General features: G+C 41.0%; 2 protein-coding genes across 2 annotated transcripts; one reads left to right on the top strand and one right to left on the bottom strand.

The window, feature by feature from the left end:
* The first annotated feature begins 229 nt into the window (after positions 1 to 229).
* Positions 230 to 4,300, top strand: LOC116204382 (G-type lectin S-receptor-like serine/threonine-protein kinase At4g03230). Its single transcript, XM_031536459.1, has 7 exons — positions 230 to 1,675; positions 1,781 to 2,263; positions 2,579 to 2,790; positions 2,877 to 3,087; positions 3,222 to 3,459; positions 3,586 to 3,736; positions 3,825 to 4,300. Exons 1-7 carry the CDS (start codon positions 334 to 336, stop codon positions 4,125 to 4,127), a joined length of 2,940 nt encoding a protein of 979 aa, XP_031392319.1. The 5' UTR covers positions 230 to 333; the 3' UTR covers positions 4,128 to 4,300.
* Positions 4,301 to 4,806: 506 nt separating this feature from the next.
* Positions 4,807 to 7,707, bottom strand: LOC116203367 (putative F-box/FBD/LRR-repeat protein At4g03220). Its single transcript, XM_031535062.1, has 4 exons — positions 6,688 to 7,707; positions 6,107 to 6,580; positions 5,667 to 5,864; positions 4,807 to 5,377 (listed from the first exon to the last, which is right to left on the bottom strand). The coding sequence occupies exons 1-4, from the start codon at positions 7,318 to 7,320 to the stop codon at positions 5,087 to 5,089; spliced, it is 1,596 nt and encodes a 531-aa protein (XP_031390922.1). The 5' UTR covers positions 7,321 to 7,707; the 3' UTR covers positions 4,807 to 5,086.
* Between the last annotated feature and the right edge of the window lie 2,812 nt (positions 7,708 to 10,519).

A 10,519-nucleotide genomic window follows, 5' to 3' on the forward strand; every position in this document is an offset into this window, starting at 1 on the left:
AGACCTGGATGGCTCATTTTTTATTCTAGATTGAACCGTACCACATTAATAAAAGAAATGCAGCAATCCATTAATTAGTCTAGGAGGTGGAAAAATCAAGACCGGAAGGGACGTTGAAAGGTTGGAAGCGGACAAGCTTCAATGACTATCCTATTGACGCCTCCCACAGAAAGCTACCGCCACATGAGTAAAAGATTACAGGAGCATGGGAAAGAAATATGCACCTGTAGCAACTTCAGTCACTGATATACCGAAACAGAGAATGAGGTTGCAATTCTCGGGTCTCGGTGACGAAAATTGAAACGCTGAGCAAATACAAGGTAACAACACATCATGGAGAAGAGAATATTACGTATCTGCAAAATAGTCCCGACTTCAGACAGTTATACTAATGATATATTCCGCCCTGAGTTCTTTCTATATGCGTGCCTGGGGTACCTCTTGCTTTCAATTCCTTTATGCTCGGGTGCGGATAATCTAACTCCAGGCAAAGAGATCATTGATGAGCGAGAAGGAGCTCTAGTGTCTGCTGGTGGACTATTTCAACTTGGGTTCTTCAGCCCAGGAATCTCTGCTTCCAAACGATACATTGGTATATGGTATTACAAAGTTTCCCCACAGACAGTTGTTTGGGTTGCGAACCGAGACAATCCCTTTTTTGACAGGGGTGGGGTTCTCCGACTGGAAAAGGATGGGAATCTTGTTATATCATCTGCATTCAATGGATCGATGAGGCTGACGAATCTTGAAAGCAAGAGAAGTTTCAACGGGACTGCTCAGCTGTTGGATTCGGGAAACTTTGTTCTAAGTGAAGTATCTCCAAATGGAAGCGTGAGAGTTCTGTGGCAGAGCTTCAAAAACCCGACCGATACACTGCTTCCAGGAATGCTAATTGGAGAAGACGTTAAGTTGACTTCATGGAAAGGGCCTGATGACCCTGCGCCAGGGAATTTTACCTTCCAGGAAGATCGAGATCAACAAAACCAGTTCATCATTTGGAAGAAGTCCTATGCCTACCCATACTGGAAGACTGGAGTATTTGGAAGTTCCTTTCCTGATGACATGCCTTCCTTTGTATCTGTTTTGTTATCAAATCTTACCATGCAGATGTTAAGCAGCAAGTTTCCGGTACCGGCAATGTCGACAGCTACAAGTTTGCATGGCATTAGGCTTGTGATAAGTTATGATGGGGAAATACAATACTTCTCGCACCCGGGGAGTTTGCGCAGCTGGTTTGAGCCAAAAGACCAATGCCGAGTATTCAATGCTTGTGGAAATTTTGCTAGCTGCAACTCTGAAAATAAGTGCATGTGCCGATGCCTGCCTGGTTTTGAGCCTCAGCTACCGGAAAAATGGAATTCGGGTGATTTCTCTGGGGGCTGCATAAGAAAATCCCAAATCTGTGCTGGCAAGAATGATACGAGCAAGAGCAACTTCCTCAGTTTAAAGATGATGAGAGTTAGAAAACCGGATGGAGCAGGTGAGGGAAGCAATGAGGACCAATGCAGGAGTGAATGCGCCGGAAATTGCTCATGCCAAGCATATGCTTTTACCAGTTTGGAAAGAGATCCGACTCGGGGCAAGTGCTGGCTTTGGTTGGGGATTCTAAGCAATATTCAGGAGTACACAGAGGATGGTCGTGACCTGTATGCCCGACTGGCGCTTTCAAATACAGGTGATGAAGCATGAACATTCTTCATAGATTACTATATATACATATATATACAAGTATACATAGATCGTTGGAACAAAGTCTGATCGAGATATTCTATTTCTGCAGAGTTGAAAAGAACGTGCGAAACTTGTGGCGCTAATATTATTCCTTATCCCCTAAGCACTGGAAAGAATTGTGGCGATCCCAGCTACTCAGGGTTCAGCTGTGATAACTCGACAGGTCAGGTCTATTTTGAGTCAGATCTAAGCCCGTATAGATTAACTGATATTGATCCTACAGCTCAAAGATTCAACATCCAAGCAAAGGATCCATCTGATTGTACATTGAAAGACGAGTACTTAATTAAGAATATTCTGGAGCTCGACCAGTCCTCTCCCTTTAACTTGATCAGTAACTGCAATTATTCACAAGATGAACGGTTTAAGGAGATAGAAATCGGATGGAAGCCACCAGCAGAGCCAAACTGCGATTCATCCAAGGACTGCCTTGACTGGCCGAATACAATTTGCAATGAAACTGGTGGAGGGAAAAGTTGCCTCTGTAAACAACATTTCAAATGGAATGCATCAACTATCAAATGCGTCCCTGGTGAGATTACAGTATACGAAAAACGAATTGCATAAGATGCCAACTTTCATTGTTATCTATTTAACTTTGTTATGTATTCTCTCATTGGGTACCAATCTTCTCATGAAGCAGATATTGAGAAAAGTGGTGCACATCCCCTGCAGTATTTGATTTCTCTGGTGTCTGTCCCGATCATAGTTGTCGCAGTCATTTCTTTTCTTTATATAAAAAGGAATTCGGCAAATAAACGAGGTGATTTCATTGCTATATCTATGTTTCCTCATTTTGTTATGTAATCCTTTAGTTTTTTATACTGAATTTGTCTCCTGAAATCAGCAAAAAAGGAAAGCATTCCAGAGAACCTAGCATTCCGTTTGTATGACAGCGAGAGACGGGTCAAAGAATGGTTGAAATCAGGCCAGTTCGGAGAGGATGAGAAGAAAGGCATTCATGTTCCTTTTTTTGATATGGAGATTATCGTAGAAGCTACAAATAACTTCTCAGATGAAAATAAGCTCGGACAAGGTGGGTTTGGACCTGTTTACAAGGTAAATATATGTCTTCTTGACCTTGTGGAGTTACCAACGGAAACACTCGTTATGGATTATATATTCCATATAAATTTTCCTTTTAGGGTAAATTTCCAGGAGGGCAAGAGATTGCTATAAAGAGGCTTTTAAGTAGCTCAGGACAAGGCTTTGAGGAATTCAGGAATGAGGTTATACTGATAGCCCGGCTTCAGCATCGGAATCTTGTTAGACTATTAGGTTATTGCATCGAAGGAGATGAAAAAATATTGCTGTATGAGTACATGCCCAACAAGAGCTTAGACTCGTTCATATTTGGTAAGATGAAGTTTTTACTCCTACTATACCTTATACTTCAGCATTGTCGCATATCTTATTATAGAATTCCATTATATAAGGTGATAAATTAATATAAATAGTTTCAGTCATAATTTGAGCTTAAATCTTCCTAGATCGAACAAGACGTGCCTTGCTTACCTGGGAGATACGTATGGAGATTATCCTGGGAATCGCACGAGGGATGCTGTATCTTCACCATGACTCTAGGCTGAGAATAATTCACAGGGATTTGAAAACGAGCAATGTCCTGCTAGATGAGGAGACGAACCCGAAAATATCAGACTTTGGCTTGGCACGTATATTTGAAGGCAAGCAAACTGAAGCAAGCACAAACAGAGTGATCGGAACATAGTAAGTTTGTAAAGTAGGAACAACATTGTTAATATGTCCTTGTGAAATCTTTTACTCCCTAGCATTTGTTTATGGAGACTTATACTGATCGGATCAACTAACTAGTTCGCAATTATTAAAATGCAGCGGCTACATGTCACCTGAGTATGCATTAGATGGATTTTTCTCAATCAAGTCCGATGTCTTCAGCTTTGGAGTTGTCGTTCTTGAGATTATAAGTGGGAAACGGAACACGGGCTTCTATCAGTCAGAAAGAACATTTAACCTTCTCAGTTATGTGAGTATTATCTCCATGCACCCGCAGTTATCTCTTCTTATCATTCTTCTTCTGCCTGAGCTGATGAGAAATGGGGAATAAATTGCAGGCATGGAGGTTGTGGAATGAAAATAATGCAAACGACTTGATAGATCGAGTATTTCATGAAACTTGCAACAGAACCAAGGCTCTGAAGTGCATAAATGTGGCACTTTTGTGCGTGCAGGATGATCCAAGTGATCGTCCCACCATGTTGGATACTGTCGCGATGCTCAGCAATGCCAATGCGAATCTTCATGCGCCTAAACAACCGGTCTTCTTCTCAAGAAGCAGTCTTTTGAATGGAGCTTCCTCTTCGAGTAAACTAGAATCGAACAATGAGATATCAGTCAGTCTAGAGGAAGGCCGGTAATATCAATACCTGCACTCTCATTTTCCACAGAAATATTTGATTAAAACATATTCACTCTCAAGGTTTAGATCCTCTTATTGGTAACTTTTACGGGTGGTTGTATCTTTGATATGCTGCTCAACAAATATTCCGTAAGATTCAGTCATCAGGGTTCTGTAAACTAAGTTGAAACTCCACGGGTCTGTATTTGCAACTAAGTTGTGTTACCAGATATCTGCATTTGTATTTAAGACTATAATCGGGCAACCCATAACCGATGAAACTGGAAGACTTGCATTTACATTCTGAAAACAGAGGAAACTTCAGGGCCTCCACTTTTTGTCAATTACCATCAATACTGTAGATTCACATCAGTACGAGCATTATCATTTGAAAATAGTAAGAATGATACTGATACTACTGGATCACGAAACCATCACTTGCAAACCTCGCCTATAGTTGAGAGTCTTCTTCCATGAGAGGCAGTGACGGAAGCAACTGAATCCTTGCTACTTTTCTTTTGGCTGGAAGCATCCTTTATCAACAATGCCGGAGTTCAATATACGAGGACAACTTTTGGTGCAGTTGGTTCTGATCATCTTGGAAATACTACATTATGTTAAAGTTCATAGTCTCCGCATGTGTGTTTGCCTTGATTTGTTGAGAGTTAGAATCGCACACGGAAAAGTTACGTACAGAACCACTAGTGTAGAAGGTGCTCATTTACTGCCACCTATCAACTAGAGCTTTTCGGCTGAAGGCCCAATCGCTTATAGGTCCAATGAAAATTTACACGATTCAAAGCAATCATCGAGGTTCAGGTTGGATTGAGCTTCCTGCTGTCCGACCATTTCAATATGACATCATCCTTAGATCAATTATCAGACTTCACCATTCAATATCTTCTACCCATTGTTTTCAATAATCAATATCCAGTCTCGAAAAGAATAGACAACAGAAAACAATGTTTAGCAAGGGACCTATTCAAATAAGATCTTAGCACTGGAAGCAGCCGCAGAGAACTCCATCATCTGTGACTTAATCTTCTTTTCAAGGAGAGAGTTCCTTTCATTTCCATAGCAGAGGACTATCTCCTCCAGAGCCTTCCCGTGCCTGAGCAGGAACTTTGCAAGGCTAACATCGCCTTTGCATCCGCTGAACCCATGAATCTTTACTACCTTCAACTTCTCAAGGAATGACGTCATCGCAGTCATCTGAGTTTCCCAGTTCTTCTCTTCCTCCAAAGACGTCGCATCCCACCAGTCCTTATCCTGAACCAAGATATACAGAGGCAAAGAGCAAATGGTGAAATTCTAAATCAGGACAATCGTACCACCAAGTAAACTGGATTATGATCAGGATACGGGATACGGAACGATACTTGGCTGTGGGCTCTCACTGAGCGTAAAACCTGTACATGATTAGATTGATCACCTCACTTGAACCCATTCCAAAATTTTTTAGAGATGATATTTAGGATTCTACAAGGATCATGTAAAATCTTGAAGGAGATCAAAATTTAGGGATAACCGCAAAGGATATATACATTAGGGTACTCACTTTTCTTTCACTCCGTTCGTAGCTGCAGTAATCGGTATTAGTGAGGATGAGAGAGCACAGGGAAGGAGAGCTCTTGAATAGCAAATCAAGGGCTGGAACAATATTATTTCGGGTCAAGACAGTCCGGAGCTCCAAAGTCTCTAGATTGATAAAAGGTAGCAGCGGCCCGTAGTTTTTCTCTGCTAGCTGCTGCAGGAGCTGATAGAAGAAAAATCACTCGAACATCAAATTCCATATCTAAAGCTTTGATAAAACATGTTCAAGATCATTCTGCACTTCTGCTGCGATTTTTAACGACATTACTCCAATCAATTCAAACATACGTGCATAGATCCAGTCTTGGCTTCAATTAGCACATTGAAGGATCAAAAGATTATATAACATTCTCGGGCAAATCTGGCAGAGAGAGGACGAGACAGAAATAGTGCAGGCGGAACCACCTTCATGCACGGGGTATCAAGCTTCAAGCATTGCACATGGCAGAGCCCATGCAAGAAATTCCATGCAGCACGGAGCTTGATAGCTGGCGGTGCGAATTCATGGAACTTGGTCAAGCCATACAACGATGCCTGGTGGAGTGCAGTCAAGTTCTGGAGCAAGCAGTCCTCCGTCAAGTGATTCTGTTCCCACTCCAGCACCCGGAGCCTCGCCGCGTGCACCTTCACCATGCTCTTCCCTCTCAGAGAGTGGAAGCAGCTGGCCACCCTTAGCCGCTCGAGCCTTGACCCGACTACCTCCAAGGTATCCAACTCGGAGCACTTCTCCAAAGTCATGTCCTCCAATGCCGAGCAGCTCACCTTGATCTGCCTCAGGTGCATAAATTCGGAGAGCGAGAGTTTCCTAAGTACCGGGAAGACTGAGTCAGTGAATATGTCCAGCTCGCCTTCTATGAGCAAGAGCGAGAGCGACAGCACCTAGCATCGTATTGTCATATTGTCAGATCATTCAGCTGGATCCAGCCTGAAGTGGCAAAATTTAATGGACATACGCGTGAATCACTACCATCATATAATTAATCTACCTGCAGGGGAGATTGGAACCCGCCCTTCATGACCGAGAGAAAGGGTAACCGAAAGCCTGGGAACTGGGGCTTGAAATTAAGCACCCGGAGCGACTCGCTCAAGATAATACATTTCGGCATGTTGAAATAGTCCTCCGTGGCAAACTCGATGTCGAGCTCCCTCACGTTCTGTTTCAGCGCCTCGCGGATCAGCTTGTTGAGGCAAGTGAAGCTGAGGAAGGCCCCAACCCTGAGGGCCCGTAGGTTGGACCCCTTGTCCCTGACGGACAGGACATCACGAATGAAGTCCCGGTCACATAGGTAGAGGAAGTTGCGGACGCGTTGCCTATCGAACCTGTGCAGCCTGGACATGGACCTGACCAGGTTATCCATCACCTTGAGTTGGTCCGGGTTCTTCTGCCGGATGGTTGTGAAATCGAGATCGGGAAAGGACCGCCAAATCTGGGTCCACCTCTTGGAGAGGATGCTCATCCTTGCGATCGTCTCGATGGGCAAGAAACCAAGGATGCGGTGGAGGACATCGTCCGGGAGGTTACTGATGTGGTCGATGCCTCCTTGGCCTCCCTCAGCCGTCAGGATCCTGTACTTAAGGGACAACATTTTCCTCCTCTTGGCGGATCTCGTCTCCATCATTCCGTCAACGGAGAGCTGATCTCTGGTCGTAGGTTTGCAGCGTTTCCTTAGCCCAAGAAACACATAGAATGGGTGTGTTGGAGTGTGTAGGATCGGAGTGAGATATGGTCACAGTTAGAGTGGGAGAGTTTGTCGTGAGATTGGTTACATTATTTAGGGTTTGAACTTTGAACGTTTCAAATGGTAAGGGGGAGTGAGAACTTTGCTGTAATTTGTGTCGAGTTTTGAGTTTGTTTTACGTAAAAATATTTGCAAGATCTAACCAAACCATGCAATTCGCCTAAAAAAAGGATGAAATTAGTTTGCATGAAATGTCGTCGTTGGGTTTTATTAGATTACTTGACATCTGACTCTATCTACATATACAATGTCTTGCAAATGAAAAGAAATTACGAGTAGGAGAGTATTATTTAGTGGATGCATTTGATTCAAATTTGAATTAGTCAGGTTTGGTAAGTTGGTATCCTTGTTTTTATTTTCCTTTTGGTTGGGGGTTGAGGGAGAGAGGAGCAAACCCATCTATATTTATCTATATATAAGTAAAACTATTTGAAAATCCACGATTTGCGCGGGATAGATGTTTAATATTTATAATACCAAAATTTTGATTATTATTATTTTTTTTCGGTGTGTACTATGGTATCTAAAAGCCCAATGAGATCTGACTAATACAGTAAGGAGATCGAGCATTAAAGGTTATTCTCCCTCCCAATAAGTGCGTTTCCCGGGATTCGAACTTGTGTTCTCCTCCTTACAGGGGTGAGCTGCTTACCACTCAGCCAACACTTTTGTTGGTAAATTTTTATTATTTTTAAAAATATTATGGGGAGCTACTGTTTTTGGATAAGTTTATGAAGGCTATCTGTTCTTATATCCTAGATAAGATTCGTACACGATCTAGATAATTATCTTGAGAAAAGTAAAGCAATTATAAAGTATATATATTTCAAATTGGAAAATAATCTATACCAATAAAGCAATTATACTCTTGTATAATTGGTATAGATTAGCTGGAATAATGCCTTTAGAGAGAATGCCCTTGAGATTCGTGCATTACGCAGAGCTTCTTCCCATTGTAAAGTGTTGATGTGCTCTGATAGAAGAAATGTTCCTTCTTTCTAACAAAGGTGGTTCCCATTAGAAAACTTATCTATTATGACGTTTTGGATGGCAAAATAAAGATGAGCGCTCGGTCAGATGAATTTTTTGTGTTTAATCTCCTGAGTTTGGGCGTTGTCTCTGGTTTCCCTTGTGGGGTTGATATTCGCGGCTGCAATATTGCTTTCGGGTTGGGGTTTGATTGCTTGGATGCACATACACTGAGCTGATGTTTGCACTTAGTTTTAGCAGTGGATGATGTTCGGACATGATTGGACTTCATATGAGTTCCAATCAAATCCCATGCTTGATAGGAAAAACGCCATGTTTCCATGAGTATTTTATCCATGGAATAAGCTATTGGTTGACCCTATAGCCATTTGTTTGCTTGAAATGAGCCAAAATGGAGCAACCTTTACTTTGCTAGGTTCTTTTCTTCATGAAAGCTCTACTAAAAAAATGTCTTAAGAAAAAGCAGACAGCCTTATAAATGTTATTAGTTTTCTTAGATGTGCTTGCAAAATTATTATTAGATTTCAATCATTCGAGGAAAGATTGCCATTTGTACGAAGCTGCTGCTTAGGCCTGATTTACTCTAATCTTTAATGGTGCTCATGAAATCACCGTCACAATCCATCTTTCATGAATAAATCAAATGTGATTTTTCACTTATGTTTTTGAAAGCCCTTCGAGGACATTCCCCCTGTTGCTATTAATTCACATGCCATGTTAAGAGGTTTTGCTACTCTATGCCTGTAAAAGTCCATATCAAATTTGGTACTTTAGTGAATCTAAACTTGCCCGAAAGCTTCCGAATTTATGTTATACTTTAAGGAAACAAAACCAAGCGACATCTACCTTCCTCTAAATGATTCTTTCGTATGTTCCACTATTCCAGATTCATTGTTCGGTTATACTCCTTTAATCAAAGCCACAAACTTTCAGGTCTCATAAATTGATAAATGCATGTCGTGTCGGAGTCCAAATAAGCAATTACTTCTTCAGCTTTTGAGAAAAACGAAACACGGTGGATGAAAAGATGCACTTGATAGATCAATTGTCTATCTTTTCACCCTTCCTGGACCAGTCCAACTTTAGAAGAGCTCAAGATTATGAACCTTTTGACTAAGTAAAGAGATTTTAATTTTTAATTATAATTAATATGCAAGCATTTCTTACTCTTTCTTGAAAATTTAGGTAAAGAAACTTTCATTTTTTAATCTATAATTAGTATGCAAGCGTTTCTTACTCTTTGCTGCAAATTCCCGCTGCGCTCTATAGGCGTAAGGGTCCGTTTGGTTTCATGATCAGATTTTAAAATCATGATTTTGATTTTAACTCTATCCACTACACAACAAAAACACACGTTTCCCAAGTCAAATTTATAATACCATCTTATTTGTCTTTTTCCACAATCAAAATCAAAATCAAAATCAAAGTTACTTTAACTCTGAAACCAAACGCCTCTTAAATTGATATTACATTATGAGTTATCAGATTAGAATATTCTCATTTCGTCTGGTAATACCGCCAGAAAGAATGATGAAACTTCTTGGAAAGTTGCACATGCTCAACGATAGGGAATTGATCATGGCTTTCAAGCCGTTGCACATCACCTTGTTTGAATAGATTTAGCATTTCCTTCTTGAATCTTGATAGAGTTTCATATTCTTTGAAGATTTGCTTTTCCCCATCCTACATTTTTATCTATATAGGTTGTGAGAGGGGATCTTGTCTTAAAGTATATTGGTACAGGTGCTAATGGATGGTATAATACTATAGTAGCGATAATACTCTAGTGAAAAACTTCTCATTTCTTATGCAGAGCCATGGTTGCGCAGTTGAAAGGCTCAAAGGAAGCAGCAGATATATTATGAGGCTAGATCCCTCAATGCAGCTGCTCCAGCTACCTGGGGCCATGCATACAATGACTAGCGACGTTACCCAAAGAGAATATTGCCTTCTTACAGATCAACTATTGGTTTCTTTTTTTCTGAGACACTTGTGCGAAGTCTGAACCTGAAAAAAGACTTCCCGTCACTACAGTAGTGAGGTAATAATTATTAATTTTATACATTTTCTAGCTTGGAGTGATTGCTAA

Source organism: Punica granatum, chromosome 4 (genome assembly GCF_007655135.1).
Source record: "Punica granatum isolate Tunisia-2019 chromosome 4, ASM765513v2, whole genome shotgun sequence".
NCBI classification, from domain to species: domain Eukaryota; kingdom Viridiplantae; phylum Streptophyta; class Magnoliopsida; order Myrtales; family Lythraceae; genus Punica; species Punica granatum.